This window comes from Thunnus maccoyii, chromosome 13 (assembly GCF_910596095.1).
Source record: "Thunnus maccoyii chromosome 13, fThuMac1.1, whole genome shotgun sequence".
In the NCBI taxonomy this organism is placed as follows: domain Eukaryota; kingdom Metazoa; phylum Chordata; class Actinopteri; order Scombriformes; family Scombridae; genus Thunnus; species Thunnus maccoyii.
The window spans coordinates 17012881-17036249 of record NC_056545.1 but is presented as its reverse complement, the minus strand read 5'-3'; the positions used below and the strand labels follow the sequence as shown (position 1 = coordinate 17036249).

The window sequence follows — 23369 nt, the reverse complement described above, 5'->3', positions numbered from 1 at the left end:
ACAATGGAGCGAATGAAAGACTTGTGCTGATGAAGAGGAGCACATTGACAGGCTTACCTACGTGAGCAATTAACGCTTCTGTGACGGTCACCTCCAGTATGACTGATTCTTTATTTCCCAATAGATGTGAAAATGGAGTTCAGTGAGCTTGTCGCTGAACCTTGGATGCTGGTAACGTGTGATGCTGTCCTGTGCGCCCCTTTGTTGTCCGGTTGTTGTGCTCCACCACCGACACCAGTGTGTGTTGGCTGTTTTCGTGTGTGTGTGTATGTGTGTGTGTGCGTGAGCAAGAAGCAGAGGCTGGACTGGAAATGAACTGGGTAGCAGCTGCTTCCCCTCCCATTCTCTCTTTTCACCCACCTCCTCTCTCCTCCTCCACGTCACTCTGTCGTGATTTTCATTCAGCGCCCCCCACCCCTCATTAGGATGCAAACTCACGCTTCCCACCCGTGCTGGGGATGCTTCTGGTCCTGCACCCCCAGCCCCGAGGACACCCGTCAACTAGAAGGGGGGTCGATCCTGGCCCCCCACTTTTGTGACCATTTAACAGCCTTTCTTTCAAAGCAACATCACTTGCTGCTTAATCAAAAGTAAGCAAAAATACTTTTTTTTTCTTTGATTTGTTTTAATCCTATAATGACAAAAATACATTTCTGGAATATTCACTGGTCATCGTGGTTACCAGACTCATCAATCATACCTAACTGATCTGGGATATATACTTATTTCATTCTCATACAGGCTACACATACGGTTAATATTAACCATAGTGCAGAGTTATGTTTAACCCACAAGAATATTTGCATGTGGCATGTTATGTAATATACACTTACTCTATTGTATACACTAGGGGTCTCATGGAAACTGAAACCTACACTTTTGCATTCAAATTGCAGTGCAGCTCACAGTGATCAAAATGCTGTATGCTAGGCTTATTTTTTTCTTTTTTTTTTTCTTTTACCAAATCACATTTTTTTATATCTTGTATGAAGACTCAGTTGGGATTATATGTCTAAATTATTTAGACATATAACATAATACGTTGAGTTACACAGGACTCCATAAAGCGGCATAAAGGCAGAGAACTATGCTTCTTCTGCTCTTTTTCAAAAGCTTGTTTCTTCCTTTAAGCTCTGAAGTTGTATGTGATGGCAGGAAATGGACTCTCCGAGCAATGGAAGCGATAAAGACTGACCCACATCCTGGCCTCCAGAGACCACCCAATTCCGCTCCATCATCCACTCCCTGGTGAACCATATGTGTGTGTGTGTGTGTGTGTTACCCAGCACTTATCTGTGCCAGTGCTGATGAAAGTTGCAGCCCCAGTCTCTTACAAAACTGCCATTCTATCATTGTATTAACAGTGTTTTAGGTGTTGAATGTGTAAAATGTTTAATGCTTGTTTTAAAAGGCCACATACCATCCATCCAGTTCATCTTATCCAGAACTTACATGACTATACAAGACATTTTAACAGTCAAATACAGTATGTGATTGCATCTTTTATGGTGTTAAGTGCTTCCGTGAGGAGACCTGCATGCGTAAATATGCACATCAGAATATGTGAATTACAGGAAGACGTTTTTCCCCCCCCCCCGTACAGACATTTCTATTTTGGGAGGACACACATAAGTACCCAGTGTGCGTCACAAACTGTGGGCTCACAACGTGTTCCTGTCTAAATAAATTCTAGGGAAACAGGGCAGATGTGGGGGTGAGTGTCTTTGGACCAGCGCAAGAAAGATGGAGGACAAGGCAGGACAAAGATTTAAAAAGCAGGGTCATGGTCTCATTTCCTTTTTTTAGGCCTAACAATTTGCAAGTCAGATCTGTTATTTGTCAATGTCCACATATATTTGCATCAATATAAGTAATAAAATGTGCACAATGCTTCATAGAGATCTTCTTTGCATGACAAGGCAATTTCCTGTAATTCAACTGACTTGTATATAGTGAGATAGAGAACTTTGGCAGTAAATTTTACATTTAAATTACAATATACAGAGTAAATTCCATGTGTATTGGACAAACAGTAAACCGTCTCTCATAAAAAAGGACAGGGATTACTTCTTTATGCCATGACTCTCAGTTACTTATCCCCTATCAAGGGAGTTTAAGTTGCTCCCATCTGGCCGCAGATACAGTCTGCCGACATGCAGGACCAATAGGCTTATGCATTCTTTTGTTCCGGCTGCCATTGGCCTTTTAATACCCAACATGTTTTGTTGTATTTATTGTTTTGTCTGATGGTTGTGTGGTACTGCTGGCTGTACAACAAATTGCCCCCTGGGGATAAAAAAAAAAGATTTCCTTGACCTTGATCTATGACTGCCACTTTTTTGACTCTAACTTTAATAGTTCTTACAGAGACACTAAGCACACAAAAAGGAGCGTAACTGAGTGCATCGGTGGTATTTTTGCGGAGTGAATGATAATAAACACACAAAGTTGAGGCTCATACAGATGTGGTAACATGGTCTTATGCTCTGTGTTGTGGTGAATCCCATCAGGAATCATTCTGAAAATTACATTCAACTTAATTTCACAGCCCAGAGGAGAAATTTAAAGACCCACCTACTCATACTGTTGACAGATCCTACAAAGAGACTCTTTCCATTCATCCTCTTTATGCTAAAATCATTCGTTTATAATTTCACACAACATAGTATGGTGTGTGAACATAGTGATGGCCATGAAAGTCCTTGATTCTCTCAAATCTTGTAGGTGTTAAGGCAGAAGCTGACTCACATGAATGCATATGCATATTTAGCTCACGTGTATGCATGTGAATATTCGCATGCACACTTGCAAATGTGTCTCTTATACAAGCACGGACAGATATGCGCTTGGACGTACACTACATTGTTTGCAGCAGAAGTGTGATTCATGGTGTTTTGATAGATACTGTAGTGATTTGTCAGTGTGTTTCACCTGTCACCAGAAGTTGTCTAGGTGGTTACTCAGTGGCTGTGATTCATGGGCAGGATGCAGTGAACTGCACTAAAATGAGTTTGCGCACAAAAACAGAGAGAAAAAAAAGAGAGGAGATGGAGAGAGAGGCAGAGAGTGTGGTGCACTGTGAATGTGCTCACTCTTTCATAAGGCAACGTAGACTGGCTATCCTTAAATTAAGTCATTAATCTGAGACAAACAACCTGTCACTACAGCACATTTAGGACCGTACACCAAGTCAGCCAGCCATATCAGAAATATGAGAGGACCTGTAAAGGGAAAATGCACCTAAAACAGAATTCACTGTGCTGCTGTACCAATGATTTTAGACAGTAAAGTCAATACCAGCAACATGTCACCCTCAGCTGGAAATTAGACCATTATGACTTGAATTAATGATGTCATCAGGTGATACTCTTAGGAGTGGTAGTACAATATCACAGCTCAATTAAATGTTTGCATGGACATTTTCTTTAACTGCTATCAGGTTGTTTCAAACCCAGATTTGTAAAAAAAAAAAATTAAATGTTTTCATTCATTCATGTAAGGACCATTGATTGTATATACATATCTTTATATACAGTCAATGGTAAGGACATTGTCTTCACAGCAAGGTGAAGATGACTGGCCTTCAGTGTTATGCTTAAGGACAGATCAGAAGGCCTGATGCTTGTTGACACCGGGGTGTGCGACTTAAAAGCCAGCTCCCTTGTCACTACAACACGTTACCATGCCAGGCTTGGACACAAAGTCATGCATAATTCACCTTTATGAATTGCTCTTCGCCCCAAAACCAAGCCATCACAAGCATGAATTAATATGATGTCACTGCACTTACAGACCGAGCAGTGAACAAGGAAATTCACAAGATAAAGCCAAAGAGACAAGACAAAATTAAGAATTCATGCTGTTCTTGCCTTCAACACCACATCCTTTGTTATGGGATAATGTTTCAATTCAGTATTGTGAGGCTGACAAGAACTGAACCCATCCTCCACACTTCTTCACAATCACGAATGAAATAGCTTCTGGCAACTTTCATATTCACTACTGCGTGTCATGTGGATACAGATTTCTTACACCCACATTTATAAAGGCGGTCAGTGGGTGGGATGGGGGTGATTGGTTGCTCATGTAGATGAACCACATACGGAGAAAGTGGTGGATTTACGTAAATGCGAGCCGTAGGAGGCGTTTCAAAAAAAAAATCGCAGTGACACTAGAAATGTCAGACTCAGCAGGCTCTGAAACATTAGGTGATGACCTCACTGCACTGAAAGCCTGTTATATTCCTCCCTCTTAAACTTCTCTCCTTATAGCTACGTTTTTTTGTTGAAACATGTAAGAAAACAATAATGCCAGATTTCATTATAAATGTAACATTTTATAACATGAGATTAGTGTAACACTGTATTTGCCATCAGTTGTAAAATAAACACTGGATTACAACACTGACTGTGGCACAGAAACGCTACAAAGGATCTGCACTGTTGCCTCACAACCAAGCTTTGAGGAATGTGAACAATAAAAAGCTGAAGGACATACTGTGTTCTTGTGCTGAAAATATAAATATATGTCAATTTTCAATCATTCCAGCATACCCAGAAGAGAGGAACATTACCACTTTATAAAAAAAGAGGGGCTAAAACACCAGGCTGAGTTAGGGGTTGTGTTTCAGGTAGTGCTTTAAGGTGGGCAACCTGCTTCCTTGTTGGGCTTTCTTCTCTTCTCTTCTCTCCGCTGTTGTTCCTTCACCACCACCACCACCTCCTCCTTTCACACGTACTCCATCTTCTTCTCTCTCTTTTCCTTTCTTAGTATCAGCCTCCGACTTCCTGCTGGTCTGCTTCCCTCTATGCCAGAGATAACAGGGAATGATGATCATATGTGAATGATGATGAATGATGATCATATGAGTAATGAAAAAGTATTATTAGTTTAGTAGAAACATGCAGAAAATAAGTTCTCTATTAAAGTGCTTAACAAAAGCTTGAGAGCTGAAATACCACTGAATCATTTCTCAGTTCAAATGTTGTAGCAATAATAGTCTTGGAAGATACATCTCAGAATTTATTCATTTATTAGTTCGGTGTTAATTTATCCACCACCAGCGGATGTCACCCGGTGTCACCATTACTTTATTAGCTACAAATCAAGAGCTTGTGCATGAAAATTAAGTCTGATCCCAAAACAAATAAATTATGTCAAATGGTGAATGTAGTTTAAAAAAGTCTGGGGGGGAGGCTACAGTATAAACTGATTTTAGTCTGTTTTGTGCATAAAATTAAAATCAAACTATTACGGTTTCTCTTCTGTTCTGTGACTTTGTCTCCCTTCATTGTGAGGGCACCCTAAAATATCTTCCATAAGAACTGTTCCCTTTTGTTTCACTGCATTTGGGGAGTCAACAGTGTTGCAGTTCTGACATTCAATTTAAAGCCAAATTAAAATTTGGTTCAAAGCAACAAAAAAAAAACTCTTTCTACAGGATGTTTGCACTATATGCACTTTTGCTGGTTTTTAACTCGGTTAATATCAGCTCCATGTTGCATTTGTAAGGGACGCGTGATATAACAGTTTACACAGCTTAGTATTATGTATCCTGTATGGTTTTAGTCAAGCGTGTCATTAGTGTGTATATGTTTTATTGTGATCTGCCAATAGACAGCACATGAACATTAGCTCTCTGCTCACTGTGTCTCTGCCTCACAAACACATTAGATTGAAGCCTTTACTATATGTTGCATATCATATTGTACATGGCTCCTTTTAAATAAATCTAATAAAAAAATGAAAATAAATTTAATCAGGTACCAATATAAGGCATTCAAACACAATGAAACACTACCTATGCAGCTTAAAATGTTCTGTTTTTGAGATGTTAATATACCTTTAAGGTCATTTTTGAGGACATAGTTTGTTGTGTTGCACTGACTGCATTTATTGCACAGTTGTTCATATTTCTGTGTCCATCACCTGTAGGTGCTGTGTCACACTGACCTCTGTTTGCTCTCTATCCCCCTCTGTGGCTGAGTGGAGTACTGTCTTCTTTGGGCATCGAGGGTTGAGGACAGCTGTGGCAGTGATAATGCATGAGTAATTACAGTAAGTGTACTCCAGACACATAAACATTGTGTTTAGCTGAATGCACATGTATGTGTGTTTGTGTGTTCACAGCAGGCATAAATCAGTCCCAAGCTGGAGAGAGCTACTTCAAATGTAGAGATTTGTTGCAGCAATGTTTCAAGAGAGAAATGTAGCTGAGTTTCCATGAGATTGCGTTTGTTTGAGCCCTGCAGGAACCAGAGTTGCTGCAGCATAAGCCAGAAAGTCCTTGACACACTTTTTGGTCAAGTTAACCTCTTATATAACAAGAGAGAACAGCACTAGATGATGAATGAGAAATCATAACTACGCCTGAAAGAGAAGAGATGGAGAGCACACTTATTTAACTTCTCAGTATTTATGAGAACTAATGTCGACATGGATGATGAAAGTGAATGCTTACCTTAGCAATTTCTGAAAGATATGCCCGTCTCTCATCATTGGTTTTATGAAATGCCTGATATTTGAAAGAAACATAGGACTATGTTGTTACATTTTTCCATTCATGGACTACACTCATTCTGTCTGTCTGTAATAATCTGTCCACTCATGAGTGTAGTGCTTGTTGTGTGTTTGCTGTGTGTGTATTAGTGTATTTCAGCTGGTCTTCAGTGGTAATGAGCAACAGATTATAACAAGGATTACTGGCTGCACATGCTGCCTGTTAAACCTTTTTTCAACTAATATCTCTCTGTTGGCTGAGCAGAACAATAAACAAAGAACCAAGTTGCTAAACTAACAGCGCACTGGCCCAGTCGCAGCAGTAGGGACAAAGGTTAGAGTTTGATTTTGCGTGTAAAAAATAAAAGAATGTGAGACAAAATCATCAGCCAAATCTTTTTCAATCCTTTGTTAATGGTGGTAATTTGTAACTGGAATATTTACAAACTGGAAAATATGTAAAGCTGCTTGTCTGAGAAATAATAAAACTAGACCAGCAGACATCGTGTCAACAAAATCCCTCTAACTGTGTGTTATATCAGCAGGAACGGCTGAGATCCACACCTTTCCTTCTTGTTCGATCCTTCGATGACAGTCCATCAGCTGACTCTGGAGGTCAGACTTCTCATCAGTAAGGAGCTTCAGACGCTGTCTCAGTGTATCCTGCAGCAAAGAGTTTCCATTAATCAGCTCATTATATAACAAAAAGTCCACAGAGTATAAAGATGTTGCACTGCTGATGTCTAATTACAAATCAATGTGTACTCAGATTGCACTCTGCTATTAGCCATGATCAAACGTTTCCACAACAGTTCATGCTGGAACATGGATAAGATTCATAAATTATTCCGTTTCCACATAAACACATAGCAGCTGAGATGAGACATGAGATTTCTAATAAAGAGATGAGTTTTGAGACTTAGTATATACTGTATCTAGGTTTGGAACAGTTTTATCCTTCCCAAAATAAGACATGTAGCCAGCTTTAGGCAGCGTGTTTCCATGTGTGGCGTTACATTTTGAGGAATTAGTCCGGCGCTAATGGATCACTGCGTCATTAGAGAAACGTCCAGGTCTTTCTTTGGAGATGTAAACACTGCGGCATGCTCTTGTTTTGTCACTGCACTAATTAAAAATAATCTATATCCTTCTCACACACTCAGGCTATCTCAGCGTCACATTCGCAAATTGTCTAAAGATCTTCAGTCCAAAATCTCGCAGATCAAAGTCACTCCTCGGATACACTAATGAGCATCTGTTAGTTCTGCCTTAAGGCACATGAACACACACATATTTAGACTGTACGATGCAACATTTCAGCGTGTGTAGGAGTGTTAAAGCATTGTAATTAGAGTGCATTATTCTCCCATGGTTTGTAATCCCATGATTACAGTGCTGTGATTAAACTCTGGTTTATTTAGCCTGTATCAACGGGAGGATGGAGAGCAGCTGGCATCACAATCCTCTGCCCTGCCCACCGTCTCCTCCAGCTACTAATTCTGTGTCTCTGGCTCTCTCTGCTGGTATGTATGTATCTTGAATACACTTTTAGCTCTCCCTTAATCTGCACTTGCAAAAAAAAAAAACTCACTAGATAACACTAATACAACAAAAAATATTGAGAAAAAACCTCAATAGAAAACGAACATGTTTGCACTCACTACTGGCATGTCGTCATATGATCGGATAGAGGCCAATCGATCTGTGAAGAACAATAGTGAAGAAGAGTCAGTGCGTGAGAGTGTTATGTGTGTGCTAGCTTGAGATGGGTGAATATATCACGTTGTACATTTTGTCATTTTATTTTTTTTAAGTTATGTTGTTATTATGTGCTAATACAGTTGAAAGGTGAGGTTGCTTTGAATAGCTCCAACATCCCCTACTTGTCTACAGGAAGTATGTGCCAAAAACAGAATAATTTATACAGTTTCTTTCAAAATGAATGCCCTGTTGGGCCATGCTACATTTGACTGTACAGCTTAGGTATTTATATACTTTTATATGACTCGCATAATATACATAGTTCTTTAGGAGAGCAGCAGCCTGTTCTTAACACTTTCTATCATATTTGCCTTTTACATGGAGCAACCTCCAGCCAGGGAGGCCGAGCATCAGTCCTTAGCTGTGCATGTAGGTATTTAGCTTCAAATAAAACCCAGCAAATGTACTTAAAATCTGGCAAAAGCCTGTAAACCTACCCATGGGGTTTCCTCGTAGGTCCTCCAGCCTCTCATGAATGAGTGAGATCTGTCTTTCTAACTGTCCGTTCAGCTCTCTCTGTGTCTCAAATCTTGTCTTCCACTCATTTCCTGGTGCATCATAATAAAACAGGAGGACGATGTCAGACCATTTGTCAAATTTGGAGCAGGAGAAGATATTACAGACAGAACATCAAATGTATATATATATATAGTGACTGGGCTGATAGAAACCAGTGGATACAACCTGTACTGGGTAACATGTTGCCACGTGACAGATAGATATTTTCTGAAATCACTCAACATCTGTGCCAAATAAGACTTTGACTCACCTTCCCCATCAACACTGTGCAGTCTTTCTTGCAGTTCACACATGGTGCTCCGCAGATCAGACACAGACTCTTCCAGCATTTCTCTAGAATCAAGAGCCAAACAATGCTACGTTTGCTGTGGAAAATAACATTTAACTTTCAAAGTGTAAAGTCACTTCTACAATACTTACTTAAGTTCCCTTTCTTGCTCAAGTTCGGCCTGCAGTCGTGCCAAATCGTATTTGCTGTAGTCGCTGTCTCCTGTCATGTTCCTGAACAACTAGCATCAACTGGAGAAAAGTTTGTGCCTCAGCGTATCCATGGAGACCGCTGCTTCCTGCTTGTTCAAGAGGCGTCGGAAATGATGGCGCAGATAAGCGGGAGGTTTGAAAATAAAACCTCCTCCTCGATGCGATATTTTTTTCCTAGGATGGCGAAGTCATAACCAGCCCTTCTCTGCCTCTAATTGGCTTACCCGGATGTTTTTACCCTTACCCTAACCAATCTCACTCCTCATGCCTAAACCTAACCAACCCAACCAACGAAGGCAACGAGTACTAGCCAATCAGAGACAGAGTAGGGCGGCCCCTGACTTCGCCATCCTAGGGGGAAAAAAATTGGCCTCCTCTATTTGCAAGGAAAGCGCAGGAACATCCGTAAATTAGACCATCTTCACATGTAGTAACTTTGTTGCAAGTAGCCATTTTATTACGCTAATTTCGTGCTTAAAGGACCAGTGTGTAAGATTTAGCGGCATCTAGCAGTAAGGTTGCAGATTGCAACCTAATGAATACCCCCCTCACACACACACACACATAGACACACACCTTGCCATCCCCTTCCATGTGTGTAGAAGAACCGCGAAACCCGTGAAAAAACTAGAGCCAGTGTTTGATTTTTCCATTCTGGGCTACTGTAGAAACATGGCAGTGCAACATGGCGGCCTCCGTGGAAGGGGACCTGCTCCCAGATATAAAGGGCTCATTCTAAGGTTACAAAAACACAATGATTCTTATTTCCAGGTGATTATGCACTAATTAAAACATACTTATGAATATTATATTCCATTTGTGCCAAGTCTGTTCCACTAGATGCCACTAAGTCTTACACACTGGTCCTTAAATTAGTTCTAAAAGTTAGCGTCCTCCATACCGAGTTCTTCTCATTGTGTGCGTGTGTAAGAGCATTTGCAAAGGCCTATATGTTTTTTGTTCCCTCTCTAAGACCTTGTTCCCTCTCTAAGACCTTTCTTTTTTTTGTATTTTTCTTATGGCCACTTTCATATAGATCTCAACATTATATCAGGCAATTGTCAACTCTGTTGTTTACTGGAATGTTTGGTCAAAGAAAACAAATTATATGTTAATATAGAGGCTATAAATATATAATGCTAGCATAAAAATAAAGTTATATGTGAAAGTGCATACAATCATGTACAAAAAGACAAAACATTGCCAACCTAGAGAGACTTGTGAAGTTACACTTTGACTTGGGCTACTCCCAGTAATCAACAACTCCCATTACATCAACAATTAATACAACAAAAAATCTACTTCAGGAATGAGTGGCCTATATTTCCTTTTAAAAGGAAAGAAATAAAGAGGTGAGCCATCAATTTAACAGACAAAATTAGCTTAATGTACTGTGGAAACTTATTTTTGCTTCTCTTCCTCCTCTTTCTTCTGCACATTCATCCTCTCAGTCTCTGTTTCATCTTCTTGTTTCTGTGTCTCCTCCATGGATGTCTCCTCCCCCTGCGTTTCTGCTGGTTTTCCACTCTTCAAGATAACCTTGGCTGCTTCCTTGCCTGTAGTCTTCAGGATGGCTCTGAAGCGCAGATTGTCAATGTTGTATGCAGTCAAACCAACATTGGCCACTGACTGGAGAGCAATGTCTGTGGCTTGGCCTGCATCACCACCATGCCTTTACCATGAATAATATGGTGGAGTTAGGGAGGAATTGGTGTGAGAAAATAAATGAAGATGTGTACAGAAGTGACATGCTGGAGCAAATATGTGATATTGATACTGTTGTTAACACACCAGAGGTCAAGAAAACACATTTCATAGTCATATTTCACTTCGTGGCATTTTTATTAGTAACAAACCAGGAAAAAGGGATACAGATCAGCATCAACAGCAAGACCACTACCACCCACCACAAGCAAGCATTTACATCTAGCTGCAGTCGACATGGACAGATCAAGAAAGACATACAACAGAGGTTTAAACTACACCAAGTCAAAAAACAACCCAAAATATTTTATTTGTCCAGTTATAAATTAATCACCAAAAGTCAGTATGATGAAACAAAATGTTTTAAAGATAATTATGTGCTAGCAGTTGCATTAGATTTGGAATAAATCTTATTTAGGGTTATTTTCTGATTTAATTAGAGTTAGTAAAAAGAGTGAACATGAAAGGGTTGAACAGGGTCAGTTGTTAGTTCACAGGTCTTTGCCTTTTCTCCCCATGCAGTCATATGTTGGTGGACATGTTTAATAGATTCTCTAAGCCCTTAAATCTGAAAAGACATAGGTGTGAAAACAGATCAGCTCCCCAGCGCACCAAGAAGAAAGCAACATTTAGGGAAGAGTCAGGCTAGTTTCTGAATCCAGCGTTCTACTGTGGTTTAAAGTGATCAAACAGATTCAGGAAATGGTTGGGATCAAGATATGGCAATGACATTAACGATCAGAAAATTTCTGTCAACTAAATAAAAACAGAAATGGGAAATGTCTGAACTTACTTGTACTTCACAGTTGTGACAGTCTCTGCTGCGACACTTTTGCCAATAAGTTTTGCTCCGGTCTCCAGACTGGACCAAACAGTAGAGAAACCTGGTTTGGATGTGAATGAAAAAATATTTTTTTAGTACTTTAAAAACACTTGGATCACCATCTTTAATCACACATTTCAAAAATATTTTTGACATTTTGTGTTAAGTTGGATCTATACTTCTGCATTGCAGCAATTTGCGTAGGCTCAGAGGTTGGTGGCGACGGATATACTACCACATGGGGATCACAAGAACTGTGATTGGTCAACATGGGCTGCTTGTGTTTTTAAGATGAGTTATAAAGGAGTTAAAGACTCACAGTAGTCTTTTCCTTTTCAGTACACACATCTAGAAAAAGCCATTACACTGAAGACCTTTTGCTCAACTATAAATCAAAACCTATGCCACAGATATTTGCAGTGGTAACCCTTTGCACCAACTATAAATCCACCTTCAGATAGAGATAGCAAAAATATGAGAACAGCAAGACAATGTACAAAGATATGTGTAATAATATAACTTTAAGTTTGATCCTGAAGTTTCCATTATACTGGTACATACCTTGTACACTGCTGGCTGCCACAAACTTGGCTCCATCCAGGTTTGAAGCGTGGCCGTCTTTGCTCGTCTTCATAGACTCCGGGATCAGCTTAGCGCCATGTTTCTTCACATGGGGTCCCAGCTTCTCTGCCACATGTCCTGCCACCATGCTCACACCATTGACTGTAAACATATACACAATTATACAGTTGAAACATACATATAGGTACATGACCATATTAATATACAGTACAGGAAAATAATGGCATGCAGTTACATGAAAGAAAATCAAGGGTTTGTATGAATAATTACATCCTCTTTTGGCTTATGTCTAATCCTTCCCATATTGGTTTCAGTCCTTACCCAAGAACTGGCTGACTCGCATGGCACCACCGCTGGCCTGTTTAGCCACCTGCAGACCTTTGGTGACACGGGGGCTGACCTCTGCAGGGGTTTCCTCAGGCGAGATGTGGTCCCGCATCTTGGATGCTCCTTTATGGATGGCTCTACCAGTGACCTCTGCTCCTTTTGCAAACCCCTGACTCAACCGTGTAGCGCCTAAAGAGAGATAAAATATCAATTCCAGGAAAATGAAGAGGTGGTTGAACATTTTCCCTGCAGTACTGAATCCTGATACTTGATAAACAGCACTCTCTAGTGGTCCTTTTTGTAGAAAGAAGAACATTTACTGTATACATAGTCTGTGTACAACAATAAGTCACACTCACAAACATACCTGACAAGATTCCTTGGGCCATCTTCTCACTCCATCCTGGAAGTGGTAGTTTTTCTTTCTCCTCTGTTGCCACTGTCAGTCCTGTTTGTTCCTTCGGGAGACCAAGGGCGACTTTCTCACTCAGGTTGATGACCTCTGACCCTGCCCCCTCTGAACCCTGCCAGAGAAATCATATGTAACACAGTTATTATGAGAGGACACACAGTAGGTGCTTTTAAAACCTATATACACTCAAACAGATAACATTCCTGTATGTCGCTCAGCTGGTTCAGAATGTTTTTACCCACAATATAAAAACTGTTTTGTTCCTCCAGAAGTGTGTGACAAGCACTGTGTGTCGAAAAACACCACTGCATCTTGTTTAACAGCTTTATCACATCACAACATGAGCTTTCGGAGTCACCAAAACAGCAGCATGGATATTTTTAAGACAGAAAAAGAAGGTTACGAAGCAAATGGAAGGCTATGTGGAGCAGTCAGGAAAATCATCAAATATTATTAAATTTCAACCAACAACCCATGACTTCCTTTTTTCTCCAAACACAGAAAAATGCCCCAAACATATTGTTCTAAAACACATGCATATGTTCATTCTTACATTTTTTCCATACTGACAGTTAAGACTGACCTGGATCCTGAGTTCAGCCAGCTGCAATATGAGGTCCTTAAATGTCTCACGGTGAGCAGCAGGCAGTTCGGAGGACAACACAATGCCCACGTAGGACCCTGGTGTCTCTGCCAAGGTGTCAGGGAACATGAAGATCCCAGAGTTAGCCAACAGCACTGGAGTGTCTGTTGTCAGCGGGTACAGCCAGTCACACACCTTGAAAGCACACAGACACACAAAAAAATAATCCTTGATATGTGCCTTCATGTAAATCCCTCGACGGCAAGTGGGCAAGAAAGTGGGGAATGGTGAAGTGAGAGGTCATTGTTACCTAATTAAACTGATCATGGCTGTAGTTGGTTCGAATTCAAACTAATGGCAAACAAGTCAGATCTTTGAAATTAGAAAAGTAGGACATGATGGCCTCTGTTGAGTCCTTCTTTGTTTCTCCGAACAGCAATTCATAAAATGGGAACTGAAAATCATCCCATGTACAATTAACTTACAATTCATTTCTTATGTAAGTTGTGGTTTCTTGTGTATTTCTCTTTTAAGGCACAAAAATTCATTGTCATTCCTCAGCAAGGACAGTGTCCCTTGTTCCTTTTGACCCAATGTTTTTCCAGTCAGACACATTATGGGATTTTAGCCCCATCAGGACTTATGTCAGTCATCCACACAGACATAATACAGATACAGATTTGCCGCTGCATCGTGCCCTGGTATGCCGCCTGACCGAATGACCCCTATGAGGGTGCAGGACACTGACCAGCAGCACAACAGAAGCGCAAAGTCATCTGTTAATGGGACCATTGTCTTGCTGGGAAACAAAGCAGGCCAGAATACATGAGAGCAGCCAACCAGCCTGGACGGGTGGGAACAGTCATGGGTTGAACTCCAGTATACAGCACGGAATAATACGCGCTTTGTAGAGGCGCTAAAATACATTATTGTTGTTTGTAAGTTTTATATTGACTGAATACAAAAATTGTCACCAGCTTGTCAAAAGGCTCTCAATGAAAAGGTCACACCCAGGGTCAGAGATGTAATGTCATGCTTTTGGATGTGAGTGTGTGCCATAAAAGTCATACAACTTTTTTTTTTTTTCCCAAAAAAACTATAATTGTTTTTTAGATATGTATTAAGCAACTCATATCCATTTCCTTGAATATTGGCATAGTTTAGAGTAATATTGCTCAAACATAAATATAACAGATTTGCATCGAGGCAGCTTAATGTCATCAATTTAAGCCTCAAACATAGCAAGTTTCACATCACTCAAATATATTTTAAACACTGTTAGAAAAAAAATAAATAGTGTTTTAGCATCTGGCCAAACAATTCTCTGGCGCTTAAATGCAATGAAGTCTCAAAATTCAGCACAAATAAATGCATTTCAAGAAAATAAATTAGAAAAACGATACATCCAAGTCAACTTTTAACACTCAGTTTTAACATATTTTATCGTAAGATGAGCATTTTGTCGTCAAACTCACATGATTCCATATAAGGATATATCACCAGGATAACATCATCATTTGTGGGCAGAACATTTGTTTGTGACTAGTACTCAATATACAGCAACATAATGACCCATAGTTAGTTATAAAACTGGTCTGATGGTGGTGAAGTGGTTTCATCTGGCCTACTGTGATCACTGGAGACTGAAAACTATTCACATTCAAGTCTATGTTCATGTTAATAGAACACTTTGCCATTCACACCTACTCACCTCTAGGACACACACCCGACGATCACACGCTTAACATACCCACACTTGTTATACATACTCTATACTTACATGTAGAAAGGCTGAGGGACTTCCAGCAGCAGAATCCTTGCACTGACTATCAAAAGCAATGATGCGAAGGAACCCTGGATAAGACAGGGAGCTGACCTGCCCATTTGGTGCCACAAAAAACATCTGCACCCCTGAGGGGATGAAAAGCAGCTCGTTTCCATCTCCTCCTGCTGTTGCTGCTGCTGAACCGAAACCCCCTCCAGCAAGACCATAAGATAGGCTGCGATGGCCGTCTGTGGGCTGTGGTGTGTAGGCTGGAGGCTGGTCCCCTGGGTTAGCCATGGCTATAGATCCTGGAGCCGCTGCAGGGAGCATTTGTGTGTGTGCAGCGGCAGGGAAAGCTGTATTTGAGGTTGGCCTTGTGTCCTGGGTGGTAGCAGGTAATGTGGGGTAGAGATGGTGGAGGGCGCTATGGGGTGGCTGACTGTTTGGCGCCAGGTCTGGATAGAGATTAGGAGGGAGATTCAACAGCAGTTGGCCTCTCTGGCCTCCTGTTGTCAGCTCAGAGGTCTCCAGGTCAGAGAGGTGGGTGCTGACAGTCCTCAGAGTGTCCCTCATCCTCTGCTGAAGCTGTCTGGCTGCGTCCCAACTAGTTCCCTGCTGCCTCTGCCCCCCAGTGGGCACTTCCAGTCCTTGCGTAAGGTGCTGTTGACCCTTCCTGTAATACTCCAGGGCCTCTGCTCTTTTACCAGCCTCCTCAGCAGCCAGCCCGCGGCTCAGAGAATGAAATGCTAACTCATACTGGTCCTTGATGAGCAGCAGCTCAGCAGGCTCAGCCATACTGAGGAGTTGATCAGATAGAGACTAGAAGGGAAAGAATAGAGGGAGAGAGGAAATTGTGCTATCTCCAAAGTGATACAAAGCTGCTGTTTCAAAGCTTTTACAACACAGTAATTAGATATTGAGTTACTGGGGGGCCTGTTTGCTTTTAGTCTTAATGGTTTTGAAAATGAACACTTCGGGTAGTTGGACAGGAAAAAGGAAAAGGAAACTTAATTAGTAGCATTCTATAAACCAGTGGCTCTCAAACCTTTTCACATTAAGGACACCTAAACTGACACAAATTAGACCACTGACCACTATTTAATAAGATTTTGTCCCAGGGTCCCCCCCTTTGTGATTTTAGATGTTTTATTACAGAAAGTGTATGAAACCCATGTTCAAAGAAGTCATACATTCTGTCATTGTGTTATTTATGGATGGAAATATAGTGAAAATAAATTATTCCCCTTTTTGCTGCAGACCCCCTGGAACACCCTCATGGACCCCTGGGGGTCCTCGGACCCCGATTTGAGAACCATTGCTATAACCTAACTAAACTAACTAGACTAAAAAAAAAAATAACTTCTGCATTAATTCTCAACAGTAACATAAGACAGTGACGGAAGAGAAGATGAGTTAATGTGAGAAAAATCTCTGTAATGTCGGTCCAGTTGTTGGCGGCTGTAAACAAGTTGGGCGCAACAAGTTTAACCTGAATAACCAGACCAGGACCTGCGTATGAGCTTGAACAAGTCCTCTCTACACAGATTTATATTTAAAATATGGCTTACATATTTATTCTTTATGTCAGAAACAAATGTATCAAACAACAAATGCGGGTTACTTTTCCAAATATTATGTCAGACCATTGAAAGAAAAAGTTAAACTCCCTTACCTTGACAGCCAAAATTTAATATTCCCGGGGGGCGGGGCGGAGACAACTAACAACAAAAAGCTGGTTTCAGTGTGTCCTTACTTCAGTTTCCTACAGTTGTCTACTTTCATTAATGTGAAAATGCTGTCTCTTATAAATGTCTTCACTTCACTCTGCTTCAATGTGACGCACCTCAGCAGCGAAACACAGCGTCAACAAAACCAGTGACAACACTGGCTTCCGGCCAACACTTTCAAAATAAATCCCACAAACTACACGCGCTGATTTTTATAAACGTCATTTATCTCTCAGTAATCTGAGATAAATGAAAACATGTTTCCTCTTAACTCCAGTAATTTGATTTTATGGTGAGATCTTTTCCTTGTGTCAAACAAATTTCTTTTGAGATATTATCAGTGAAATTATGACATGAAAAATAAAGCACATAAAAATGCTTGAACATGTTTTTGAATGACCTTACAAGATATGGAGGATGTTGCAATTCATTATTTAAAGGCAACATCTGGACAAAAGTATACTGTATAATACAACTGATGAATTACCAGTTTTAAAGGAGCAGTGTGTAGGATTTAGTGGCATCTAGTGGTGAGGTTGCAGATTGTAATTGAACAAAAACACGACTCTTATTTTCAGGTAATTATACACTAATTAAAACATACTTAGGAATATTATATTCCATTTCTGCCAAGTCTGTTCCGCAGGATGCCACTATTCTACACACTGCACATTTAAAAAAAACTTTTGCAGGAACACCTGCAAGTATTAAAATTCATAAGTCATTAAGTATGTTTTTTTTTAAATAATTTTATTGTATTTTCATACCATTAGAAGAAAATTTCAAGTTCATAAATTGTCCAGGGGGGTGTGGCACGTGCGGTACTGATAGTATGGCTGTTTTTTAAAAAAAAAAAAAAAAAAAGAAATCTCATTATGTTCTGGCAGAAGCGTGAGAAGAAGGGTGGAGCAGTGATTCATAGGGGTGGCAGAGCAGCAGGTGGAGTGAGCCAAGAAACACAGCAATATCTGTAAATGGAGAGATAAAAGACACTCATTTAGGGATATAAAATTATGTCCTGGAAGCATTTACAACCCGGAGAAACAGCACATGAAAGAACCCAAAAGGCCTGTAGTTTATGTAAGATATAAAAGCTGTTCATCTGTTAACTTGTCTCAATATATATTTAAAAAACACATTTAAAAAAAACCTATAAGCTATGCCTTACTTTGAACTCTTATACTTTTCCCTGATGGCCTGTTGTGGGCGACTTTCTGCACTAATGTAAAGCTTGTGGAGGTCAGTCAGGCAGGGCGCAATTTCAGCCACGGCATAACCAGTAAAGGTATGTAAGACTTCAGGCTACAATATGAAAAGATTGGGCTTGTTAAGTCTGATTTTGGCAAATTCTTTCAAATGAAATTGTCATAAGAGGATCTTTTATCACTCAGAACAAGGATCTGGACAAACTTACCCAGAGAGATTTGTTTACAGAATAGTTGGCTAGACAGAAAGCTCCAGCTGCAACTATAGATGGGCTGTATTGTAGGAAAGGATTGATTTCCAGCAGGCTCAACTCTGCTACATACTAGAAAAAGGAGAATAAAACACATCACCAAATCAAAATATGATCAAAGGACATGGAAAACTGTATTTTCAAAGGCAGTGGCCATGAGCTATTTTACTCACCAGGGCAAGGTTCTCTGTATTGGCACAGACAGAGTGGATGGACATGAAAAGGCGAAGGAAGTGGTTTGTGGTGGGTGCTGCCATCTTGAAGGCCAGCACCCTTAGGAAAACATGTTCCATCCGAACTAACTGCTTCTTAGTGTAGGTACTGTCTGTGATATACACAAACTCATTCAGCTCAGGAGGGAAGATCTCCTCATATTTTCTAAAAGGTGACAGATCAGGTTGTAAGTTGCCGTAAAACATCCAGTTGATGCTACTACATGAGGTAGATTCTTAGAATGACCACAAAATTTTTTTGACAAATTACTGACAGGATTGGACAGGAACAGTATCAAGTCTTTTTCGACACATTTGCTTACGCAGCAATCAGTAATGCAGCTGTGCCAACCAGCTGCAGCTTGCCCCTTTTCACATATGCTGTGCAGGAGAGAAAGCGGTCCATGTAGTTGACAGCGAGGTGCAGGGTTTCAGAGCGAAGCTTGTATTCCTGGACAACCTCCACCAGCCAGTCCACCAGGATGACCCGCATGCCATTGGTGATCTCTGGATGTTTCTCTAAGTAGCCTGGCCTTGACTTGAACTTCATCTGACATTAGAAACAAAAGCAGTTATCATGAGGTATTTGCAGCAAACTGAGCAACAATACGTCACAGCTACAGTTAATTTAATGCAGACAAAACACAGTAATATAGGAACAGGCAGAAATAGTAAAGTAAATTATTTAGTGGTTATAGTTTGGATAATTTCGCACTTCACTCTCCCTCAAGTGCTGGTAAATGTCCTCTGCATACTGTGACACACACAGCATGTCCTCTGACATCAGGGATTCATCTGGTTCGGACCTCATAGAAGCATCCTGGCATGAACCTACAAGTGTAAACAGCAGTTGGGTGAAGAATAATAAGGCATAAGAATAAGTAAAAGTAAAAGTCTTGCATGGTAGATGTTTTTGTGTAGGCCAAACTCACTTGAACTCAGCTGCAGCAGGAATCTGAGATCTTCATTTTGGAAGGCAGCAGCCTCATTATCTAGATAATAGCTGTCTGAAACCACTTCTTGACCAGAAGCTGCGAGAACAACTTCACAAGCCTCTTCGACATACACGTCGTAGCAGGAGCTGGATGGACAGCCGAGGAAGGTGAGCTGAGAGTTGTCTGAGACTGAACTGTGTTTGGAAAATTGGCTTCCCTGTAGAGAAAAATGAGTCAACATGATTGCCAACATTAAGTTGAAACGTGAATGTTCTGTGAAGTGCAACTCAATTGAAAATCACTCAAAATCAACGTGGTGCCTCTCTCACCCACCTGGCTGACGGATCGACCTCGCTGCTCATTTTCTGACAACACGCCGAGCACTGTCCGTTGCTTGGCCCTCTGGACCTGCGATGCATCTACTTTGCTTGAAAGTGGAATATTGTCTTTGCTAGTGTGACTGCCACAATGGGCGTTGGTGCTGACGTTCATCTTTAAACAAGGAGAGAAGGTAAGATAAAGTAAAAAATGGGAAGAAAGCTGGCCAATATGGTATAAACGAAAGGCAAAATAACAGAAACCCTTAATGAAAAAATAACATTGAGGTACCTAAATCATTACATATGCACCTGAAGATGGACTATAATAATGTGCATTTGCAATGCTTGTCAGTCACTTATATGTATGTGTATGTAAGTAGGCCTTTGGTTTCCAATATGGGGGTCTGGACCATCCAAGATGATTGAAATGATAGTACACAGGACAAAAACTTGATACAACACACAAATATAAAACTGATGCAACAAAATGTTTATTTTTTTCAAACTTTTCCATAATCTTTTTTGTGCTGTAAAACTGTTTTAACTCCAAATGCCCCTAAAACAATTCAAATGAAATAACCATAGAAAACAACATTCAGTCATAAAATCTCACAGACATACTGTATGCAACCTCTGACACGGGTCAAGATTAGACGACTTTGCTCTGAAGAATAAATTTCAAGGATAGGTACATTTTTTCAAGTGTGTCTCAAAATAATATTCGCATGCCCATATGTGAAACAACTTTTGTTCCTCCTCTGCATACTGGCCCTGAAGAGATTCATTTATAATGTGATTCCAATGTAAGCCACAGGGAACAAAAGCATAGAGGGACTTTTGACTGTTTTATACTAAAAAACAAAGCCACTTTGTTTGACTAACTAAGCTGAAGCCTCATTTTAGCTTCTACTGAATTTAAGATTGCATTTTTGTGCAGAATGAGGATTTTGGATTTTTTGGCCCATCTTACAGTTGTGTTAGAGAGGGATCTCTGCACAGCCAGAATGTACAGGAGGAGCAATTACAACTACCAAACACTGTTTCAATGTACATATGTGCGTGTGAGTATTATTTTACAACAGACTTGAAAAAATGTAAACCTATCCTTCGAAGGGTCATGAAATAAAAAGGTTGGGGAATACTGAAGCAACCAGTATAATTGATGTGGCTCATTACCACATCAATTATACTGGTTGGTTTCCCAGACACTGGTACAAAACCAAACCACAAAGAAACAAAACATATTTGTCAACTTAAATAGTTGTGAGGATCAACAGTGTGACTATTAAGTGTGCAAATAAAGTCTTAAAGTCTACATTAAGTCAGAGAAGAGTGAGAGAAACATCATCACCATGGTTACAAGAAGTCCCTCCATCACAAGCACACACAAACTCAGACAAACAAGGAAGAAAAACAAAAGGCTACAAATAAGAGCATCACTTCAGTGTATCACAGTGCACAGACCAACTGTGGTTTCCTGTCGGTTTCAAATGTGTTTCTACCTGCAAACTCACCATAATCTGGATCAGCGTAGTTAACTGTCTCACGTTAGCAGGTGGAATCGAGAAAATTGTACATTCCAAAAAACCACCTAACCGGATGAATTATCACCGACTTTGTTGCTTATTTGTAGACAAACAGCGACCTCTCGCTGCGTTCAAGCGACTCAAAGCAGCTTCTTGGATATTTGTCTAGCTGGGTAGTTTTCTTCAGGTTGCCTTGTAAACTAATCAGCTGTTTCCACCGAACGGCTCTCTGTCCAATCACGTGCCAGAACGTAATGGATGACAGCCGAAGACGTAATGCGTCACGAATCCCCAGATTCCTAGTGCTCCATTGGACTCCAATTTTAAATGAATAAATCTTCTGTTTGAGCATTTTTAACATGACCACCTCGAGTACACGTGGTATTTTTGCACTTATTGGAAGGAGGAACAATAACAATATTTGATAAGGGATTTAATGACAGGGTTGTAAGATAATAGCTGAAAAAGAAGCCTCTAGTCAACTATCAATTTTTCCTCATCATTCAAGCAAAAAAGTACTGAAGACAGATGCTGTAATGAAGTCCTCCCCAAATATAATCCTGATGTCAGAAGCAAGTTATTATCTAGAAAATGATTCCACAGAGCACATATTTATTAGCTGTCCACATACTGAGAAATTATGAAAAGCTACATGTCAGAGAAACTCAGTGTCAACATATAAGTTAATGTTGATATCTTATTCTACTGCTCTCTGAACAACTCCAGACTTCAATTCATAGTAAATATTTAAATAATTCTTAGCAAATTCTTCATTCATAACAATGAAAAGCCAAAAATAAATAAATACAACTATAAAAACTAAATGAAATACTATTTAACACATGAATATTTATCATAAGGTGGTAATCCTCTTCTGGATTGTATTTGAAGTATGTACCTCTGGCTAAATATAAAATATATTAAATTATTTTTTAAAATCTATTTATTTTCCCTTTTTGTGTCAGTATAATTTGTCTTTCTTGTACATATTTGTATGCCAGTACACAGTTCTTCCCCTCTACTCTCTGTACTTGAGAATCCAATGATCACAGATTATTGGCCATACAGACCGTTGTCAGTTGACTGGAGTAGAGTCAGTATTGTCACTGCTGTCATCATAAACACTGGACCTGTTTATGATGACAGCAGTTGCTTTGTTGCTTTGTGCTCAGCCATTCTTCTCTTAGCCAATCCTGTCAGCACCTATTCCAGTTTTGACACTGTCCTTCAAGCCTAACAAGTCATCCTCTGCCTACTAACAGTCTATATGTCATTTCATCACATGATGACAAATACTCTCCTCACATCAGTGTTTCTAAACAGACTCACCATCCACTGCCACACCCAAAAACCTCCTTTCTCAACTTTCATTCTCTCTGGCTCTACAATAGAACCACAATGTACACAGTTCATCACAATCAATGATGGCGGCTCAGTTTTTGAGTAATTCTTTGCTGTACATTCATTAATTACAAAGTGGGAGACTTAATGATTATGGATAAGCTTCTGCTGTAAATCTGCTGATTTCTGGTCACAGCAGAGTGAATGTTTCCTCTATTCAAAACCAAAAGAAAATCATCAATGACACCATTTTTTTACTTCCTTCTTTTATGGCAAGAACAAGATCAGTTTTCACTGTATAAATACAACCTTGTAATATTGTGACATTTGTGAATGTTGTTGTTATTTAGACTTTCTGAGGCTATTGCGTGGTGAAATCAGTTAATTTTAGTTTATGA

General features: G+C 40.0%; 4 protein-coding genes across 7 annotated transcripts in view; all 4 read right to left on the bottom strand.

Moving 5' to 3' along the window:
* The window catches only part of dclk1a (doublecortin-like kinase 1a), a 47640-nt gene extending 47298 nt beyond the window's left edge, over window positions 1-342 (bottom strand). For 2 of the 3 annotated variants that reach the window (XM_042430482.1, XM_042430476.1), the window contains exon 1: window positions 58-342. The gene's annotated coding sequence lies outside the window, so the exon portion shown is untranslated. The remainder of the gene's footprint in view (window positions 1-57) is intronic. The other variant, XM_042430481.1, reaches the window with a different exon arrangement.
* A 3973-nt stretch (window positions 343-4315) lies between these two features.
* Window positions 4316-9533, bottom strand: ccdc169 (coiled-coil domain containing 169). The gene is made up of 8 exons (XM_042431484.1): window positions 9199-9533; window positions 9029-9111; window positions 8697-8807; window positions 8160-8200; window positions 7063-7161; window positions 6461-6514; window positions 5953-6026; window positions 4316-4805 (listed from the first exon to the last, which is right to left on the bottom strand). The coding sequence occupies exons 1-8, from the start codon at window positions 9273-9275 to the stop codon at window positions 4613-4615; spliced, it is 732 nt and encodes a 243-aa protein (XP_042287418.1). The 5' UTR covers window positions 9276-9533; the 3' UTR covers window positions 4316-4612.
* A 687-nt stretch (window positions 9534-10220) lies between these two features.
* sparta (spartin a) lies at window positions 10221-17321 on the bottom strand. 2 transcript variants are annotated; one of them, XM_042431402.1, is made up of 8 exons: window positions 17127-17321; window positions 15470-16273; window positions 13690-13884; window positions 13062-13218; window positions 12689-12883; window positions 12347-12508; window positions 11756-11846; window positions 10221-10930 (listed from the first exon to the last, which is right to left on the bottom strand). In XM_042431402.1, the coding sequence occupies exons 2-8, from the start codon at window positions 16247-16249 to the stop codon at window positions 10660-10662; spliced, it is 1851 nt and encodes a 616-aa protein (XP_042287336.1). In that variant the 5' UTR covers window positions 16250-16273; window positions 17127-17321; the 3' UTR covers window positions 10221-10659. The 2 variants fall into 2 exon arrangements, with proteins under 2 accessions (XP_042287336.1, XP_042287337.1); XM_042431403.1 differs by lacking the exon at window positions 10221-10930 and adding an exon at window positions 10964-11530.
* A 714-nt stretch (window positions 17322-18035) lies between these two features.
* Window positions 18036-21847, bottom strand: ccna1 (cyclin A1). The gene is made up of 9 exons (XM_042431305.1): window positions 21619-21847; window positions 20118-20276; window positions 19782-20001; window positions 19565-19680; window positions 19173-19399; window positions 18811-19015; window positions 18596-18709; window positions 18350-18483; window positions 18036-18149 (listed from the first exon to the last, which is right to left on the bottom strand). Exons 1-9 carry the CDS (start codon window positions 21619-21621, stop codon window positions 18098-18100), a joined length of 1230 nt encoding a protein of 409 aa, XP_042287239.1. The 5' UTR covers window positions 21622-21847; the 3' UTR covers window positions 18036-18097.
* Window positions 21848-23369: the final 1522 nt, after the last annotated feature.